The 22,679-nt window shown below is 40.6% G+C and overlaps 1 protein-coding gene across 1 annotated transcript; it reads left to right on the top strand.

Moving 5' to 3' along the window:
* Positions 1-12,440: 12,440 nt before the first annotated feature.
* LOC133929106 (E3 ubiquitin-protein ligase SIRP1-like) lies at positions 12,441-14,663 on the top strand. The gene is given in 3 exon segments (XM_062375713.1): positions 12,441-12,686; positions 13,421-14,253; positions 14,255-14,663. Coding segments are annotated over 2 exon segments (984 nt in total). The 5' UTR covers positions 12,441-12,686; positions 13,421-13,471; the 3' UTR covers positions 14,457-14,663.
* The last annotated feature ends 8,016 nt before the right edge of the window (positions 14,664-22,679 follow it).

The raw sequence follows: 22,679 nt of genomic DNA, 5'->3' as shown, positions 1-22,679 counted from the left end.
CGTCATACGAGTTCAGGTGTGGGTGCCCTATGTTGAAGCGCTCGTACGACCACAGGGTCAGGAGCAATGGACAACATGTGATCGACCTGGAGTCACTCCTCCTACTGCAGGCCTCGCACAATGCCCAGTACATCTATGCTAGGACCACAGAGCCTCAACTGTGCTAAGGGACCTGCTCCAGTGGGGCATCCGCAATCTATTGCGTGAAGAAGACAAACTGCTTGTCGATGGTGTCTGCGTGCATGCTGGTGAAGAGGATCCACCCGAATAGCCACAATAGGTACGCCTCTAGGTGCCATCGCACTCTCCAGTCCTCTAACTCTGGTGTCAGGCGATCCGCCCGGAACTGTTGGACCTAGGCCTTTGATGGACTGTGGGGTGAGTCAAAGCCCACCTGCTCAGGCTGCTGACCCTCAGGGATGACTCCGTTGAACCTAGCAAGGAGCTCGTCCCTCCACCTGACGTGCAAGTCCGACCCGAACACTGCAGTCTCCACTAAGGGCAATCCCAATAGCATGGAGACGTCCTATAGCGTGACAGTCATCTCACGTATGGGTAGGTGAAAAGTATGCGTCTCCGGCCTCCAGTGGTCCACCAGTGCTATCAGCAGTGCTCGGTCAAGGGGAAACCGGGGGGCCCGGTCCCTAGTCGGGTTGAGGAGACAAAACAAAGGAAGGGTCCCCGATGCCCTTAACCTACGGAAAATAAAGAATGGGAGTAAAATATGAAGTGATTTACAACAACAAATATAGAATGCACAAAGTTATTACCTCAGGATGCATCATTGGTCAAGCCTCCAGAAGTGGTTCGAAGTATGTAACCGTAAGGCCGGGTATAGCTCGGTGCTGTCCAATTGTGTCTGATGCGTTGCATCGATCACCGGGTCGATGAGCTCCATACCTTGAAGCAAAAAAGATTATACTGGATAAAATAATGAATACGATAAGCACATAGTAATGCAACACAGAGTATACAAAATAATAATTGAACTCGAGAGAAATAAAACACAAAGAATAATGCATAATTAAACACAATATGAGGAGAAACGTTACAGGTTGTTCGTAAACATCATATAGTACAATAAATTATGTGCAACGAATTATGAGTACGTACATAAGTTTGCAATATTACAACAAAGAGTTAGGTAGTCTGAATATAACAAAACCCAAACGGTCCAAATATTACAATGTGGTCCAAATATTACACCAAATACAAAGGTTATCAGGTACTCCGAATAAAACATAATGCAACATGATCCAAATATTATAGGGTACAAATATAACATCGCATACTCAGGTTGTCCAGTAAGTCCAAATAGTACATAATACAATAATATGCCAATATTACAAGGGTTTAACACATAGTCAGATGAATATTACAAACATAGGGCACCATCCAATTAGTAATACAACATGGAAACAGTCACGCCTTGCTTCAAATAATAGTCTCGTTCGAAGGATTTTACTTTTTCTTCGGCTGGCGTACTGGGACACGCCTAACCTTCTCGCTTGACGCCAGAGTATCCACCGGATACTGATCGCACTACCCACTCGAATGCGGGGGACCTCCGCATACCAGACACTCCTTGCAGGCTTGTGCTTCATTAGCATCGTCCATATCGTTTCTGATACGTCGAGTCTTGTGTCGCTCCTTTGTGTCGACCTTACTGTTTGGATCTGAAATCCAATAAGGATCATTTTCAGGTGGCTTCGTGAAGTCCTTCACCGCCCACCACCCAAGCAACTCGTTTGCCCAAGTACTTTCTACGATTTCCTTACAGTAGTACGGTGACACGAAATATTCTGACTCTATGCCGCCCTTCGCGCAACAAGCTAGCACATGAGAGCAAGGCAAATGCATCAGTGATGGCTTGTTGCAAGTGAAAACACACTTGTTGTCCGCTAGCCACAACCTGCATTCCATTGTAATTTACTGTCTTCTGATACCCAGTCCACCCTTGTCACGCAACATCACCTTGAAGACGAGCTGACGGTTACCAATAACATGAACTCTATGGGACTGTCCCTTCCCGCTCTTCTCTTCCATATAAGATGTTATCTTCTTCGTGTACCCACTTTGCGGATTGGCCATATGTATCACGACCTTACTGTAATCCTATTGGAGATACTGCTGCGTTCCATGAGTGAATCCCTCCACAATTGCCATGTTCCTCTTCATTACCCAATTCCATAACGTGAATCATCAGTGTCCGCAATGAGTGCCTATTTCTCTAGTGGTTTGTGTCTGATCTAGTAGGAGAAACACTTAACCCTCCTTCCACCCTTCCTTCTCCTGATCACACTCTGTGTCTCAAGTGATAATGGATCTAGGCCCTCGGGCTCCTCCTCCCTTGGTACAACTGGTTTTTTCAAAACTTCATCCATGTACTTACTAGTTAGATTATCCAACTCTTCCCATAGTGCATCGAACTTCCTTCTTTGTTTCTGTTTACATAGCTTCTTAAAAAGATCCATCAACCTTTTGCTCCTGAATTATTTATAGAAGTTTGCTCCGAGATGTCGCATGCACCAACGGCTATGCAAATCTGGCCACGGCAATACCCTGCCCGCATCACTCTACAATGTGTTGATAACGTTCAACAAACCTACATGATGATCATGAAGTACACACACGTTAGGCTTGTTACCAATAACACCTCTCTTAACCCACTGCAAGAACCACAACCAACTATTTGTAGATTGCGCTCGATGAATGCAAAAGCTAAAGGCACAACCTGGTACTCACCATCTACCCTGATAGCTATGAATTTCTGCCCCCTATATTGTCCTGTGAGGAATGTCACGTCTACTCACATCATCGGCCGATAATGATGGAAGGTCTCGATCATATAGCCTAACAACCAAAACACATGCTGAATGACTCGATCTCCAACCTGATTAACAAAATCGTGAGTAGCAATGCAGGTGTCCGGGTTCTTCCCCTGAATAACCTCTAGCAGTAAACGTAAGTTATGGTATAAGTCATTATATGTGCCACACCTCTTCTCTAATACCTTCTGTTTCGCTCTTAATGCCATGTCATATGAAATCTTGTACTCAAATATGGTGTTAATAGAATGCATAACTACAAACAGAGACATACTAGTATTCTTCATAATATCTGGTACATCACATTTGCAACATAATTAACGCTCATGTTCCTATGCACGCACAGAGGTCGACTTAAATTGCAAGTATGCGGTCCAACAATAGACGATAACTATACCGTATCACACCTCGGTAAGAATTTATGAACTCGTCGAGTGCAACCTTTAGCTAAATATTTGACGTCGTATGTCTGAGGATTAGATATTGCCAACTTGAACTCTCTCTCCTCTGAGAAACACTATCTTTACTACATGTTATAGATGAACCTTGTCATGAAACATATATCATATTTTTATAATTTTATGAATTTTGCTATTATTTTTATAATTTTTAATAAAATAATATTATTAAAAAAATTCGTGTGTTAACTCTAGTGTTTCCCATAGTCAGACTCGGATCAGGTGGGCGCCAATCATGGTGCATGGTGCTGGGTCCGCTGGTCCAGTGAGAGCGATTGCACAGCACCTGTCACGACCTGGACCGAGACGTGGACGCTGCACCCAGCACCCGGACCAGCCGTGCCGTGCCGCTCTCCTCCAGCGGTCCAGCCCGCGACGAGGCCGAATGCCCGCATCAAGCTAGCTGAACTAGCTCGTGCGCGGAGCTAAAAGGGGATCGTGACATACCTGTTACCTACAGAATCGGCTGGTTTCGTCGATTTCTAGAAGGACGCTTTGCTTCGTATAGATATAGGTCTGTGTATATTTGTTAGGTGTGTAGTGTGATGTGTGTTTGTTTGAACAGATGCTACATTTGTACCTAGTCAAGAGGTGTAAAAAAAAAGCTAGCTGAACTAGCGGTGAAAACAATGATAGATATTTTTTCTCCATCCGACCCACCAAATGTTTGTGAAATAAATATAAAATATAAAAATAGTTATTTAATATTATTTGTGTTTATTTCGAATCCAATATAAAAAAAATAGGACACATGATGACTAATATCCATCTGAAATATTCGAATGTTAGAAAGTTTATTGTGATTTTATTTTAAAATATGATAATATATAGATAGATTATCACATATCCGTAGACAAATAATACTAAATATTCTTATTTTCACATCTCAACGATCACTCTTCATGCGCTCACTTTGATTATACTACTATATTGTTTAATGTATTATGTAAGGATACAAATAAAAAGAAATTTTATCTATCCGATTAACCAAAAGCTTACGGTACCATTCACTCTGACTCTAAAAAAAATATGATAAATACAAAATAAAGAAATAATTATTCAACACTATCCATATTCGACTCCAACTTAAAAAATATATAAATATGAGACAAAATAAACTATATCCGTCATATATGATCCATTTACAAGTTTTTTTTTTATATTTACTAAATAGACCTTCCTTATACACTCCTCCTCCTGCCGCTTCAGCCGTAGTTTCTCCTGTTGTTGCTCGTACTCCTGACGTTCGTACGCTTCCCTCCGTCACTGCATGCTCATGTCGACCCACCGCTTCTGATCTTTATTTTGCTCCATGTCGAGTTATTTCATGAAGTCACAGATAGGTGGAGGAAACTGGATAAATGAAACAAGATGTACGATTAGTAAAATAGTACATAAAACTGTATGAAAAGTGTCTCATGAGTGATCTATGTCACTATACTAGCGGGTACTCATACGATCTATATTGAGGCTTATCGTATTGGTAATTGGCACAAATGAAGGAGCGTAGCTCATAGGTGTAAGAGATGTTATGGGACTCGCGAAGGCTACAAAGATCGTCACAGAAGCACATCGGCGGTTCGACCCCTTAAAGGATGAAAATCCACTAATATTTTTTGGGTGGGATTAGTGGAGGTAAGGAACACATTGCAGTTGAGGGAGCTGAGGAAGGAGTGGTCTATCCATGGATGAGGGTGGGGTTATTTATGATGAGTGAAGGTTGGTGCATGCACTGAGTGCATAAGCTTGGCTGGTGGCTTGAGTATAGAATTATCTGTGAAAGATGGAAAAGTTATGGTATTGATGTTAGGTAGAGAAAACATGTGTCAGGATAGATATGTTGTCATTTAATTTATAATTAAAGCTCTGTCGTGTGATTACTTTATGTCTACAGCCTGTGTCAGGACAGAGGTATTGTCATTTCATGGTTAAAGCTAAGTCATGTGGTCACTTTGTGTCTAAAGCCAGACTTACGACAGATGTATTGTCATTTCATGCTTGAAGCTCTGTCGTGTGATCACTTCGTGTGTAAGTAGCTTTCTAAGTAATACTTTTTATATATTAGATAGAATTGTGCTTAGATAGTACATTAATATAATAATTGTACCATCATATTGATTAGACATAAAGTTCACAAATGGTTCATAACATAGTATGTTAATATAAGACAGTAAACATATACCGATCGAACTGAACTAATGAAATGGAAATGTAAACAAAAGAAACAGACGTGGCTAGCATTTGCATAGTTCTTAGTGGATAGATGTTGAATACCCAGATCATCTCAAGATGACGGAGGAAAGTGGTGACGCAAATTAACGAAAGAATGCCAGTTGTGCCAGTCAATTCTATTAGGGTATCAGGTGTCTATGGAAAACCTGTACTCGAAGATCCCGTCATAGATTTATTTATCCTTCACTGCAACATTATGGCTCTACATTGAAGCGCGAGTCCCTAATTATTTAAGAAATATTAAACAAGTATTAAATATCATAATTAATATGTAACAAAGATTAATAAATAACTAATAAATTAATGAAAAATAATTCATCACTGAAGGTTCAGAATTTATTGTAATTGGCTATGATGCATGATTTTGGATGCCCCTTTGTTTAGAGAATAGACTTTGCATGGGTGTAGAAGTAACATCTATCCCTTTGATCTTAATTCAAAGCGAAAGCTTACTTTAAGCATTCATCCTAAAGCAAGCAATCTTTATATGTTAAACGGTTTATACAATCACATGGTTGATGCTAGAGCTACAATTAATGTTAGTCCCAGAGGTACTGGTGATACAACCCTAGTCTATACCAGTACTCAAGGTGCTCGTGCTACAATATTATCTCGTGCTACCACTTTAATTATAAGAGGACACTACCATAAGCATTGGCGTGTCTAAAGCCTGAGTCAGGATAGAAATGTTATTATTTCATCATTTGGTATAAAGCTTGCCCCAAACTTCGACATCAAAGCTGAGGACGAGGAATGGGTCAACCTGTTGAAGAAATACAAGTAGCATGCAGTCACGAGATTAAGAAATGCAGAAATGACATGGTAAGTAGTAAATAGAAAGTAAACACATTCGAATATGTAAGACTAATTTGTGAATCGAAGATGCATCATGAAACAAACATATAAGTTATAATAGCAAAGGTAAAATTCTATTGTTGTCTCCCCCACTGCCGAAGGCCGTTCCTACCATCATGGTCTCGTAGACGATGCCGCTGGTTCGCCCTCACGTGGCCCCTACAGTAGGTCAAGGCATCCGGTGGACCAACTGCCTGATAGGCCTAGTAGCGATCATAGGTGTCGAGACCTTCTCCTGGGTCTATTGTGTCGATAGTGGAGCACTGGGAAACTAGGACCGCGTGATGACATCGTAGTCCGGTGTAGCCCTGAAGAAGTCCCTCACGAGGTCGAATGGGGGGTTTGGCCTAGGCTTAGCCTCCTGACTCGGATATGGTGACTGCGATGGTGTCGCCGTTGTCCATGTATAATTACTCGAGGGGCCTACGGACAGATGAATTTATTAGATACGGTAAATGTGAAAATAGATGTATTAGTATAAAATACAATGTTGCACCTGTATGGTATGCAGGTTAAGCAGTAGATGGCCAGGCGTGAGTGCCGAACGGTGGAGGTCTGAATGGTGGAGGTCCGAACGATGGACAGGAGAACGGTCGAGGTACAGATGAAGACGTCCCGGCTTCATCACTATAGTAACCTATGGAATATATTAGATATACTATTAAATATATTGAATGCGACATTATATTGGCACCCATTACCTGAGAGGCCTGCGATCGGTGAAGGTGTCGGTACTGGCTATGGTATAGGTGTTAGTGTTGATAAGTATGTAGGTGCACGTAATATATATTTTGAAATTAATACATCAGTAACACAAGAATATTGCTAACCGCCATGCCATGCGTATGAAAAGTGCGTACCTGTTGTGTTCAGCCCTAGAGGTTGTGGTCAAGGTGACGGTGTGGATATCAGTCCCGATGGAGGTCGTTGCACATCAGACCTCCTAGACGACTTTGTGTGGACCACACTCGAACTGGAAGGAGCGACGACGTCTGCGGTGGATCATCATGAGGTAAGCTTCATGGCTCATGTGGTCTTGTCGAAAACCCGCTTGACATCCCGCTACATCCGCCGTACTAAGCTGCATCCCTTATCTAAGGCGTTACATGGTTCCAGCAGCATCCCTATGGATATCGTATATGATATCGGCATGTTGAAACAAACATGAAATAGGAATTTCAGTTTATAGTGGTTCTTATAGGATTATATGATAAATAAATGAGACATTAATTAAACGTACTGCTAATACAGCGTCCTCGTCCCAATAGCCTGGGTAGGCCTCCGTAGTCGAAGCGACGTGCTGCCGGACAGTATATAGGGTGTAGGTGACCCGTGTACATGTACACAGGACGCACCACCGCATGTACTCCTCAAAGCTCAGGTCAACAAAAAGACGAAGCTCCTCGACGACATCCTTAAGGGCATGGGCCCACGCCGAGACGTATGACGCCAAGCGATTTGCCCAGAGGTTGCCACCCGGTTGGCACTTACGTGTATATTTGCAAGTCAACCACGTTAGGTAGACTATAAATGAGATGAATGCTATGGATTATATATTTGATTTTAGTTACCTGTGAATGTGGCCCGGAACCGTGTGAACATTAATGAGGGGGAACACCTGGAAGTGCCCGAATTGCCTCATCATGCGATGGGGGTGAGTACTCCTCGATGTAGATGTCGAAGATGAGCGGCTTCTTTGTAAGCCAGTAGTCCTCGTCGTAACTACACAATGGAGACAGACCAAAAGGCGCATGGGCTTGTATCATCAAGTGGTTATAGGGGGTCCAGACCACGTTCTCTGGACGCAGACGCTCGAACTGCGACCTAAAAAGCTCGTACACGTTGTGGGCCTGCTCGTGCCCCCAGTGCGGCTGTGGCAAAAAATAGTAAAAATTGGAATTAAAACATGTGGCAAGTGAAGCAGAGCTATTTTTCATATGTACTCGACGTCGACGCAACAACAAGCCCGTACTATTCCTCAGGGTACGGGGATTGGTCCACAATAGACCGGCCAATCATGAACCACTCATACGACCACAACTGCAGGAAGAGTGGGCACCCAGAAAATGTGGGCTGTGTCTCCTTCTTCGCTGTGACAGCGGAAGTCCAGCTCAACTAGGGGACATCATCGGGCTTCGCATCTACGATCCTCCTTGCGTACGGAACAAGGGTCCTCGACGCTAAGTGGCCTTGGCCGTTGGTGAATATAACCCAGCCGAACAATCAAAGTAAGTAGGCCTCCAAGTGCTACGAGATCTAGTACACGCTGGTGTCCGGGTGGATGTATGCAGGCTTAAAGTAATGCAAATGATGATGAGTAAAATATCTTTAAAATCGTAAAGTAAATAGGAAGTTAAATTATAAGGTACTTGAAACTGGAGGATCCACTTCTTCGTAGGCCCTCGCGGATTCGACAGGAACTTGGGCACGTAGGCGGGTGCGTTGTCCGTCCCCTGAATAGGGGCGAACCGCTGGTGCATGACGTTCATCCATTCCGCATCTACGTCGACGACTCCAACGGCAGTTCCAGCGCAAGGTAAGCATAACAGGTAGGCTACATCCTGCAATGTCGGAGCCATCTCGCCGCAGAGGAGGTGAAAAGTGTGGGTCTCGGGCTTCCACCGGTCGACCAGTGAAGTGATCAGCGATTGGTTGAAATAGAATCGCTTCACTGCCGCCTCAGGGTTCTCTATCGCTCGGGCCTCCACCAAATGACACAACGGTAGGAGTCCAGATGCAGCCAACCTGAACCATTTAGAATATTAAGTGAATGTAGAGCATGCAATAAATAAATAAATAATCAGACACATACGTAGCTAATTCACGATATACTGGTGCTTCCAATGATCGTCGATCGTAAGTAGCTCCTCGAGCCCACGTGGCCAGAAAACTCCTAACTCTGTATGGTGAACAACAGCCAAGAAGCTACGGTGCTTCCTGTTCATTGCAAGGTCAAGAAGCTCGAGGGTAGGTGGGTGCATCATATCTGCATTAAAGCCAAATATAAACAGTCTGTTACATGAAAATATATACATAGTTACATAAACAGCCTATAACATATAGGTATACAAAGTTAAATAAATATATTATAACATATAGGTACACAATCAAATACAAAAGTAAGTTCCAAATTTTAACGAAAATCTTACAAATATAACATTAAGATACGCTAAATATATTCACACTTGATCGCCGTCATAACCCTATCTACACATCAGGTGCATTTTTCGGATAGTACTTGTATGTGTGACATATTCATCGCACTTACTACATCGTCTCACCCTTTTACCCGCCTCGGATTCCTCCATATCGTTTGAATCCGCCGAGTTTGTTGACGTCTCGATGTGTACTTTATCCTCTCAAAGTCTGACATATAGATTTATGAGGGACCTAGATTACTTGTAAACGTATCAATAATATCGTAACCATAAAACTCATGATTTCATATATTCAGTATCTGATACTTCATAAAGTAGTCAGAAACATATTATCTCAGTAGCATATTGTGCTCCGCACATATAGATATGATATATGTATATAGACTGTGTAGCAATTATAGCTTCTATCATGTACAAATACATGTTCCAATCCTAAACACGTACTCTTACGCATACCGCTCACATCTGATGCTTATCACGGGCTCTCGGCTTGCATGGTCTGCGTGGGCTGAGCTGAAGTATGGTTGTACGGGAAGCTTCGCGTGCAGACCCCGGGCTGGTCTCAGACGTGACCCGTGACGGCCTTTTTCTGCTCCTTTGCAGCCCAGACCGCCGCGAAAGCGTTGACGTCGGCGAGCACGTAGGACGTCGCTCCACGGAACACGGAGCACGAGCTCCCAAGGCATTTCGTGCTTTCTGCGTAAGCGCCGGCCGTATGACTTGCATCCATCTCCATCTTGTAATCAAGGGAGTCCAACCCAACCGGGGCCGGTGACAACAGTATAAAATACTTCGTCCTCCGGGAGAGGAGGGAGCAGCAGATTTTGTGCTCCACGCCAGGCCGGGCCGCCGGCGATCTTGACTGACCCGGCATGCAAACCGAAGCCTGGAGTAGCGTTTTATAGTATACTTATTTCGGTCACAAATATTTGAGTTTTGAATAAGATCGATCAAACTTTTTAAACTTTGAGTACGAATAATTTTTAAAATACTTTACTTAGAAATATGAAAATTATATGGATATATTTGACTCGAAAAATATTTTCGTAACTCATAAATTTATTAGATTTTATAAATATATTATAGTAAAAAATAGTGATCAAGACTATATCATGTCAAAAATTAAATATTTTTTTACTGAAGTATGTAGTTTACTTTGTCCTTGTGCTAGTCACTCCCTTTCTTTCTCTCATCCTTCGTGTAATTCTCATTTTATAATTTGTCTCAAATCATTAAAAGTTCAGTTCAGCGGTTCAATGAACTGCCATAGTTTCTTTTTTTTTTTAAACAAAAGACTGAAGAAACAATGTCAAATCCCTCTCGTTTACAAGGATGCAGATGTAATTCTCATTCTATAATTTGTCTCAAATCATTAAAAGTTCAGTTCAGCGGTTCAATGAACTGCCATAGTTTCTTTTTTTTTTAAAAAAAAAAAACAAAAGACTGAAGAAACAATGTCAAATCCCTCTCGTTTACAAGGATGCAGATGCGAAGAAACCAAACGAAGAGAGGGAAGACCGAACTGGTCTCACGGGCAAGGTTTACAGATTCGTTTTAGATTAAAAATCGGGACCCAACGATTTTTCAAAATTCACGGATATTAGAAAATTTGATTGAAATTCAACAAGAATTCGGCCAAATTGACCATTTGTTAACCGACCGAATTCTACCAAAAACAGACCACATTTCCCGCATTTCGTTTGTGATCGAAAACTGCTCGAATTCTATCGAAAATCGTTCGATTTTATCAAATTTCAGTAAAATTCAAGAAAAACAAAAAAAAACTCAACCTTGTAAAATCGATAACTAATTCATCTGAGCTTCAAATTAAGTGAAACAATTTTTTTTGGTTTCTTTATAACATGATCTACATGATAAAAATGTTTATACTCACGAAAACGTTGTATATTTTCTGTGATAAAATATACTTGCTGAACCTAGTTAAATACATAGTTAAGTCTTTGCTAATCCAAAAATCATGAAACCAATTTTTTTAATCTTCTTACATGATGCTATGTCTTCTAAAAGTACATGAACTTATGAAATAGTTATTAAAAATGCAAGATTGAGTAAATGTGTTGTAACTAGATTAATTCATAACTAACACATCACACCTCCAAAAATAGTTAAACTACTTTTATTATTTTACTTATACTATGATTTATGTAGGAAAAATAATGATAGATGTGAAAAAGTTAACTACATTGTTGTTTCTTAACATGTTCACTTTATGTTTGTGATCTTTGTAAAAATTATGAAGAAACTAATATAACTCTAAATGAAGCAAAACCAATTTTATAGTTCTTCTTAAGATACACCCTACATAAGAAAAATATGTTTTTACATGTTAAGTTTTTCCTTAATATGAGTTAATAAATAAGCTGCATGTTTCAACTATTTTCTTTTTTAAAACTTTTTTCCTATAAAATATGATGTAAACAACATTATTTTTTTTTTCAGAAGATCTTAGAATTGTCTAGTATTTTTATAATTTTTATTTTATATTTTTAATTTAAATATAAAAAATCAGTTGATTTTAGAATTCGGTACAGACTGAATTGATTGAATGTAGACGAATTTGCTCACGTGCTGCCAAGCTTTCACATTGCAGCTTCGAGGCGTTCGTTGGATTGGATGACCCCATGCGTGGTCAATGCCATCATGCTGTGCTGCCATACCAGTACAACCCATTATCCTGCTACTTTGGTTTTTTTCCCGTTGTTGGTCAGAAAACGAGTATGAAAAGTTTAATTAATAGTAGAGTAATTAAAAAAAGGGGGGAGAAACCAACATCAGGAGAAGGATTAGCAGGTAGGCTGCTTTGCATGAAAGGGAGATATTATCAGCCAACCCGCAAATTATAGGCCCTAAACCCCGCAAAAAGAGCCAGGGAATTGTATGCTTCTAAGTCATAAGTCATAACTAGCTTTGTCGGTTGGAGATTTGCGCCATATCAAATAAAATTTCTTTTTGCATTTAGAAACTGAGGAAACAGGGGACGCGATGACCTCAAGGGGGGAGTAAAGTATCCAGCATGCCAGTGCCAGCCACCAGCCGGCCGTAACTTCTTCATCTTACTACCTCGGCCGACGCAAACGAGAACGGGAGGAGGAGGGCCACCACCTCAATCCAATCCGCTTGGGGAACAGCCAAAGGTTAGTCTTTTCGTTGCATGAACTTTCTCTCTTCCCTTTTCCTTAAAAAGATGGTGTTTTTCGTGGGGCGATTCGTCCTAGTGACCTGAATCAAGAACCTGGAGGAGATTTCTATATTTTCTCCTTTGAATGATTTCTTGTTCTCTTAATTCGGAGATTTGTTGAAAAAATTATTTGGGGGAGATGGGTTCTGTAAGTTATTAATAGTTCAATGTGTGAATCTTGAGCGGTGGGGGAATTGGTTTCTTGTTCTCCTAACCCAAAGACTTCTGATGGGGTTTTATCCTTTTTTTGGAATAGAATCTTGTTCTTCAAATAGAAAGTATGGAATTGGCACCTGATTCGAAAACTAAGAATCTCGACTCTTGATCTCTGCGTTCCCCTTCTCAAAGATCCTCCAGCACTGCCTCATCTCCAAGTGGGTCTTCTCTTTAGGATAGCTTGCCACTCCTGTTCCTAAAGAACCAAGAAAGTCTTCATTTTGTATTCGATGCAAACGCTACTTTTGTTCTTATTCTTGATGCTGATTTATTGTAAGATCTGTATGCCTGCAATTGCTATGTGAAGTTCAGTAACAGATGGACACTAGGGTGTTCGTCTTGTTCTATCTCTTCTTGATTAAATTGTCGCTGAGATTCTGCACTCACTCTAATAGATGATGAACTGTATCCTGTGATTGTTTGCTTGGGGATTTATTCAGATTACCCTTTAACTAGTAGTGCCTCCATTCACAGAGTCACCTTTTGGTCGTGTGCGCTACTTGATCAGCTGGAAGGATTCGGAGGATGGCAGAAGCTGCAATCACAAGGTATTGGTGCCATGAATGTGAGCAGGCCATTGAGGAGGCCATGGTGGAGGAGATCAAGTGCCCATTCTGTGATGGTGGATTCATCGAAGAGATGATTGGTGAGGAATTTGAGGGGTTAACAAGCCAGCGGTCAGAGCAGGATTTGTCACAACGGGGAACGTTGGACAACCCTTCTGAGCAGCCAGGAGCGACGAGGGACAGCGGTGAGGATGATGATGATATGGGCCGTGAGTTTGAGGGTTTCATCAGGAGGCATCAACGGGCATCAGCTCTGCGTCGGGTGCTTGACAGCATCCAAGACGACCTCAGTGCTGACAGGGAAAGAGACAACTCCATTCTGATCAATGCCTTCAACCAGGCCCTCTCTCTGCAAGGCTCGGTGCTTGATCCCGATGAGGTCCAAGGTGACCAAGGCGGCTCTAGCAATGATGATGTTTTGCTGGAGGAGTACGTCCTAGGGGCTGGGCTGAGCTTGCTGCTTCAACATTTGGCTGAGAACGACCCAAACTGGTATGGTACCCCTCCTGCGAAGAAAGAGGCGGTTGAAGCTCTGCCCACTGTCAAAATCGAAGAGGTTGTCAGCTGTTCAGTCTGCCTTGATGATCTTGAGCTGGGGTCCCAGGCAAAGCAGATGCCTTGTGAACATAAGTTCCACTCTCCTTGCATACTGCCATGGCTTGAACTCCATAGTTCCTGCCCTGTTTGCCGGTTTGAGCTACCGTCTGAAGAGACGAAAGATTTGAACGAGCCTAGCAATATCGGACAGAACGGAGAGCATCCATGAGGAAGTCAGAGCTGATGAACCTGGGAATGGCAGTGAGAACAGTAACAGAACTTGGGCCCTTGTTCCCTGGTTCAATGGGCTATTTTCGACGCATGAACTACAAACTGCCAGAGGCGCTTTCACCAATCAACAGCCACCTCCTGCTCCTGGAACCAACCCGAATGCAGGGGAAAGTTGATTTCATCCACCTTTGTGAATAATACATCTGAGAATAGCGATGAAATGTGTCAGTAGAACACTTTTTTTCCTTACCGATAATCCCTCCTGGATGGATCGCAAGGTACAAAGTTTGTGACTGCTTTTCCATATGATTTGCCATGATTCACTTTTCTTCAGTTCGTTGCTGCTAAGTCAATTGACATCCTATGAAATCGTTTTCTTTCTTTGCTCCGAGAATTCATGTTTATTGTCTTGAGCAGTGGCAGTATTAAAACCTTTGGGAACACAAGTAGGAAAAAAACTCATAATTTTCAAGTAAGGCCTTAAAATTAGTAAAAGAATTTATGGGTGAAGAAGCGCAGCTAATATTATGCAAATCAATCTGTTGAAATGTTACGTCCCAAATTTAACATCTGGTCCAGGAATTGGACGACTTCTGGTGTTTTCGCTTTGCTCTGATGGAATTTCTTGCAGGGGTTCTTTCGGGAGCCTGTAGGTCTGATGATATATCATGACTGAAATTTCGTACGTCTTCAGTTGGCCTTTTTCTTGTGCTTACCGGCTGAACTCTTAGAGTGCCAATTGTTCTTTTTCTCCAAATCAATCTGATGAAAAAGAAAAGTTTTTCTCAACATGGTTACTATTACAAGAGAACCCGTTGAAGAAGCCAGGCAAGAGCAGGACAAATGGAAGTTTGGACTTCAGAATGATGTGGTCTTGCTCGTATCTCTGTGTTTGTGAATTATGAAGATGTTTCCTGATGTGTTATATCATATATGCTGTTTTCCTGGTGCAGGTTTGAGATACATCACTGAGTGGGCTAGAATTAATCTGTTCTCCGTCTCATGAATGAATGATAAGGCTTTTTCAGAAAGGGAAATTATACGATATCGAAGTTAAACGCATCTAAATCAGTTCATATTCTTTATGTAGATTTTAAACAAGCAGCAATCGTTGGCTGAACTGAGGACCCTTGATGGTCCGTGGGTGTGACGAAAAGAGTGTGCTCAGTGGATGTAGGATAGGATCTATACTTGACCTTTGCATCACTCATCTTGCTATTGTTCGTTTGCGAATGTACCAGGTGCTTGAGCATACTTTGATATCAAATCAGCGATAATGTAGCCTAAAATGCAATGATGATCTAGATGCCCCGAGCAAAATGCTCGAGGAACTGTTCGTTTGTAAGGTGGCTGTTTTTTTCAGCACAAGTTACACCTAAACTGTTGGATAAAAAAGCATAAGTTACATACTTAAACTGTTGGATGAAAATAAGACTCGAGAGTCGAGACACATAAATATTTGACAAATTTGTCTATAGGACATTGATAAAACATGATTTCATCAGCGGGACACCCTTATGTTTGATATTGGGCTTAGGACATTGCGAAATCGTGCCTTTGTCTGTAGACACTGGAGGAGAGGGAAAAGACCATTATGCCATTAGCGTCACACCTTCTGAATTTTTTCTCCATGCATAGATTATAATCCAGATAGAAAATTTGCAGAATGATGTAATATTTAATTCCCCATCCGTTTGTTTTTTTAAGAATTTATCATGGAAATTTTTGCAGAATAGCCTGAGGGCATAATGGTCCTTTTCCTTTCAATGTCCTATAGACAAAATCATGATCAATCTATTATATTATTATTTGAAGAGAAAAATAAGTCACTATGTTTGCTTTTAAGACCACAAAATTATCACGTTAATAAAAAAAATCTAGACCACTTATTATGATAAATATCTAACGATCTAGATTAAACCAAAACACGTATCAAATACGATTAATAAATAGCTAACTTTAAAAACCAAAGAGTATATCAAATATGATTAATAAATACCTAAATTAATCTGAAGAAAGAAAATGATCTAGACTATTCATTGTTATGAACATCTAACTATCTAGATTAAACAAAAAAGCCCATATCAAATACAATTAATAAATAGTTAAATTCAGAATTAAATAATCAGAAAAAAAAAATCTAAACCACTCATTGTTATGAACATTTAATAGTTTAGATTAAAACAAAGAGTCCATATCAAATACGATTAATAAATAGCTAAATTTCGAAATTAAAAATTATGAAAAATTAGCAATTTGATTTCCATATGGTTTAGAAAGCAAACTATCTAAATAAAAGTCTAAATAAAATAAAATAAATAATAAAAAGAGCCTAATTTTTAATCAAAGATTATCGTGACAAAATATTACAACGAGACTAACCACATTATTAACGTGAGCCAGTTTACTAGTTTCGTAATTCGTAGTATCCTATGACAAGTATGGAACATAAAGTTGTCCTACAGGTAAAACCACAAGTTATCAAGTCTCTTACAGTGCTAACGGTCAGTTGAATATGGTTTCATTGAGCCGGCTCCGGGTTCGAGGCTTGACATATTTTTAATGAAATTTTAGAGGACGTCCTCCCCTGGGTACTCATTTTTTTGTTGTTGTTAGTGTTCTGGAGATAAATTTACCTGAATAGTTCAACGCTAATCAGAACAATAACCAAAAAAAGAAAAGAAAAACGCAGCATATGAGTAAGAAAACACATGAACCATTCAGCTCCTACTTGGATACGACGATTTGGGTTTTAATCCTTACGACTATGCTCAGACTAGCGGATTGCACGGGGTAGCCTGTTAGCTATTGGTTGCCATGGACAGACAGTCAGATCCGCGAAAGCGAAATGGTGTCTCATCTGCACAGAGAAAGAATACCCATCGACTCGAAGAACCTCCATTTACGTCCTTGCATCGCTTTTTTTTTTAGAACGCGCGTGAGCACGTTATTTTATCAAGAGAAAGAAGTACAAGTGAGCACTCCGATTTGCCTAGGCGAGAAGTAGTGTTAAGTATAAGGCTCCGTTTGGCAGCGCTAGGTGGAGTAATTTTGTACGGAAATCAGCTTCTGTGCTGTTAAACGCTCTGCCTAGGAGCGGATTCTACGTAAAAATCATTTCACAATTTGTATTGCGAGATAGGAGCTAAAAAATCTAGTTTCCATCTGATTCCTAACTGATTCTTCTCAATTTTAATATAATATTATCTCAGAAATCACTTCCACCACTAACATATCAAATAATTTTACAAATAAAATTATTTCCACACAAAATCACTTACACCCTATTTTCACAACAGAATCACTCTCATCACAGAATCAGAGCTCTACCAAACGATCCTTAAATCGCTTCAGACGTGAAGTCGCGATGCTACCGTGACAACTTTAGGCAGCTTTGCTTGATGCGTCAACAGCGGTGCAGCTCGCTCGCTCGCTCGCACGTCGCCGCCGCCGCCCAGAACCGCGCCGAGATATATCCCTATCGGGACGGGAGATTCGGCCGGCTGCACCACCGCAGAACACCCGCGCGCGCAGCAGCTGACTTCCTCCGGGCCGGCCGGCTCTTTGCCCGGTGGCCGGAACGCGACGTGCAACGCAACCGTGCAAGAGCCCGTGAGGGCGGTGAGGTGAGCCCTCGGCTTTCTCATCGCATGTCAAAGGGCGAAAGAAAGATGGATGCGCCCACCGTGCCGCACCGCCGCAGATGGTGACACGCATTCTCGCGGTGGCGTGAATCTTCAGTTGTTGTAGATAGGGATGTAAGTTTTGTATTATATTTTGGATCATTGAATCCACATAAAACTTAAAAAATAAAGTAAAGATTTACTCTCATCTAATTAAATTAAGAGAAAAATAAACTAAAAACTGACTAGAACTACCCATTCTTGCATCTCTAGTTCTCGAGGGCTTCTTTTATCGTAGCAAAAAGATTATTGCCATCTTGTGATCTGCCAATCCCAGCTTGGTTCAGCTAACCAGATTTGGTTGGCGTCAGGAACTGAGACCAAATTTCTGTATGTTAGAGTAGCAGTTGTACAAGTACTAACCTTTTTTTCCTTCCAAAAGGTTGCAAACCAAACTTCCATGCTATCATATTAACCTTTTTTTTTCTGAAAAAGGGACAGAAAAAGGATTCTATTCTTAGATCGCATCGGTCGGCCGGTTGTCAACACCAAGCCCTACAGCTCACGCCAACACAAGAACCCATTCCAAAGCACAAAGCCTTCAAACATGAAATACTCATAGTCTCGTTCGTTTGAAACACCCTCATTGCAAAAATAAATGTTATCCTAAAATGTCAGCAATCAAACTTTAAAAACCTCAAATGCTAACATAAAAACTCTCGACATATGTGGACATTTGCTAGCACATGATTAGGAAAAAATATATACAAATGCATGTATTGAAAACCTTGCTATATCGAAAATGACGAATACAAGAGAACGAAGGAAAACCTCTCTATGTATTGCTACACACACATCTGCTTAGATATACTCATATACATGTGAGAGTTCTTAACATATTAGCTTATTTTCTAGTACTAACATATGTCTGAAGCCAAGACAACAAAAATATTGACCAAACTCCAAATTGGGGAAATTCTAGCACCAAGCAAATAGTAGATGTTATAACAAGAATTTACACGTTCCCCAAAAGGAGGGAGAAAGCAAAGGTGGACTAGATGTAGCACCTCTAATGCCATAAGCAGTGCTAGATGGTCATTCAGGCTCTAATTTCTAAGCCAAAGCAAGCCTTCCAAATGGAGATACCTATGGAACCAAAAAAAGAGGAACATAGGGCAAAAACCTGTTTGCCTTGGCTTCTCAAGCCAAGCACAATTCCGAAAACATATAACCAACAAGTGAAAGATAATTGAAATAAAGAAAATGAAAACAAGTTAGATTTCAATCGGCATCTTATAATGAGTTTGGAAGCGAAATGTGGCAGAACTGCCCGTCTGCTAAGAGGAATATTACTCATGACAACGACAGATATTGTTATGATCGTTTGAATATGAAAAGAAAGGAAAACCAAAAGCACTGACCAGGACTAGAAATGCCATACGTTCCAGTGATGCTCCCAAGGAAAGAATATCAAAGATGTTCCCCTCATCGTTTCATTATATTCTAATTTAACCCCAGATTTCCTTCAACAAATCTAGCCATTAGCGAAGGCATCGTGGCACTCACTACATATACAGCTATAAACAAGACAAAAACATATGGAGTGCAAATTTGGTATTAGATACCATATCAGGAATGAATCCTTCAGGTGCTTCCTCGCTGCCTTTGAACTGCAAGAGCATCACATAACCACTAGACCAGACTAGTTGCTCAAAGAGCATCCCTGAACAGTAACTATCACTAAACGTAAGATAGTCGCCGCCTCGATAGTTTATTTGCATTCTCAGGCAGCATATATTCTGTGAAGGCACAGAAAGCTTCTGCGCCGCGCAAGGAATATTGAGATTAGGATGCTAGCAAGGCGCATCAGGAAAATAAGATTCGAGGTAAATAGATGAGAAAATGCATATTGCCGAAAAGCATAGCTCACTGGAAATGTGCAGGCAACTTGAGGATGGATACAGATGCCAAGGACACTGAGAAAAGAATAGATGCCTAGGAGATGGTTTGAGTACAGAATCTATTTGTTCATCAAGCTCCGCGTGTCTGGACAAAGAAACTCCGTTCGTGCGATAAGTACCTTGTGCAATTGGGATGCGCTATTCATGATTGATTCCAATTGAATTTGTACTCTGCTTTGTATGGCGCCAATGGCCATTTTATAAAGGGTGATCGAGAAGATTGCAAAAGGAATCTATAGTGCATTAGGGTACTCTTCTGAAGAAAAAATAAGTCAAAACCTGAAAGGCGTTCAGTTTTCCTGACAACGGAAAAGGTTCCTAGACGGCTATACCAAAATAGTATGAGCTTTTCACAATTGTTTCAGACCATTTTCGGTCAGCGGCTGCTGCCACAGACAGCTCCAAGTGATTCAACATTTTTTTTCTCCGGAGAGATACGTATCATTATATTAAAAAAACGGAAAAACTCCGAAAACGAGTTCGATTACAAAACCGACCAACGACCGGGTTCGTTTTTAAGTGAAAGGTCGTACCACAAACTTAAATAACGACTACAGTCTAGAAGTTCAGCTTAACAAAGAACACAACTAAACAGCGCCTCCCAAGCACCAAAGCCAGGCCTCCACACCAGTGATTCAACATTATGGCAGGTCAAATGACAAAGTTACTAAACTACAGAAGGCCAAACTTGGTCATCCAGAAATCAGTGCGTCTGGGTTTTCCTAACCCAACGTTACTTTGCAAATTAATAAAGGAGCAACTTAGAGAACAACTCCACCCAAACTCTTGTGACAAGCTAACCAGGACTAAACCAACTGGCAATCTCAGTTCAACACTGTCCAACAAATTTATAAAGGAAAATTTCGGTTCAACCGTGACAGGACCATTTCTCTGATTGTTCATATGCACAATAACAACATATTAAAGATACACTGTAATATTTCATAGAATATAACGGGTTTAACTTTCTTATATTTTTTAAAAAGTGAGCATGAAGCACCGTAAAAGTTCATAGAGACTGGAGCAGAAAGCTTCAGGTCGTATGTAACTTACAATTCTAGAACTGCTATCCGGACCAATCTTTACAGCTGAATATGCCCCCACAAGTGAGATGCTGCTTTGCAAAAGATGAAGAGCGCAAGATGATGCTTTGGATTCTTCTACCGATGACTTCTTTATATGCTGATAGCAAGACAGCCCACCGTCCATTCCAAATAGCATGCAATATCTGATAAGTAGATGTAGTGAGAATAATAGAAGTGCAGTGTGTAGAAAAAGAAATACAAATTGTCAGAAATATTAAGATAAGAAAAAAATCAACTGCAGTAAGTACAAATAGATATATAAACTGGCTTATCATGCTCAGGTCATAAACACACATGAGTAAATGCAGTAATGTCACGAATGGTTGAATCAATTGGTCTTGCTGCCATAACATCATGAAAGAGATAGCAAATGTTCCAAATTAATCCACCCTCTCAAAACCTAATGAGATTTCTATTCTATTGAAAAAAGATATTATAAATAAACAAACGGCAAGTTATGGTCGCCATTCCCTGCAATGAAAGCTCTTAATGGGAGACGACACTGCAACATCATCAGTGATGGTGAAGCAGAAAGAGAGATATATTCCTGATATTTCTTTTCCTCAAGTAAAGAACATGCACGGTTAAATTGCGACAGCTGGAAATTCTTACCGGTGGTCCCAAATGTCGACATACACAATCGACAAGGTTTTAATGAGGCACCACTTCAACCAACCAGTTCACACACAGAGATGGTGTAGAAGTAAAATGGGAGCAAGCACCATAGTTAGATTTGTCGAAGATTTGTTTTTGATAATATGTCTATAATTGACTGAGGTATCTTCAAGATAAGGGATTGAGCACGAAATAAGACACGCGATGTAGATATGTTTGAGCATCCGGAAGGAGTAATACCCTACGTCCTGTTTGGATGTTGCTGTAGTATATTAATCAACTCGAGTATAAGCAATATGGCTAAACCTATTACAGGGAGTAGATCGAATCGAGGCTAATCTAGGGTTAAAGTCGCTGAGTATCTCCTATGCTAGAATTTTGATGCTTGCGATGAGATGTGTATGTCTTGATCTGACTTGAGTTGTCCTTTTCGATGGGTCTAGGTTTCCACTTTATATAAGGTTGATATATCGTTTTCTATCTAGCCGTAATTAATAGGAAGTCATTCATCTTATTTATCAAGATAAAGCAGATAGATCCGACCGAGATACTAGTTGTATTTGAGTTGGGTAACCAATCAGACATTTCTAGTATACACCTTCTATATTTTCTGATGTATTAAGTACCGTAGATTCAGTTCCATAATATCCAGGGTTATTAAGTATGAGCGCAGTGTACCCTCTCCATGTACAGTATATTCTTTATACATATATATCCTATAGTTGGATATTAAACAATATTGCACACAAGAAACACAATGACCACAATTTCTCGAGCATGCCATGATATATAAGGAAAAAAACTCGTACTTATCCCATGCATACATATCATTTTGGAACGGAAGTTGCTGATGTGTGGAAAACTCTGACTTGATTTTGATCACAGGAAGAGAACAAAAGCAAGACTAGAAAATCTACAAAACAGTTATCTTGTGGAGCAGACATGACTTAACAGAATTTGCATTGATGTTACTGTTTTCAAAGGAAAAAAGGGGGACGGACTGGACTAAGTTGGCTTATTAGTGTTTCAGTGCCTTGGTTGGCTAAGAAGCATGATTGCACTGAACCAGCTTCCTTTGGTAGCAGAAGTACAGAAATGTTGATGATTGTGTAACA

Source organism: Phragmites australis, chromosome 9, assembly GCF_958298935.1.
Source record: "Phragmites australis chromosome 9, lpPhrAust1.1, whole genome shotgun sequence".
Lineage (NCBI taxonomy): Eukaryota > Viridiplantae > Streptophyta > Magnoliopsida > Poales > Poaceae > Phragmites > Phragmites australis.
This window is presented reverse-complemented; position numbering and strand designations above follow the sequence as displayed.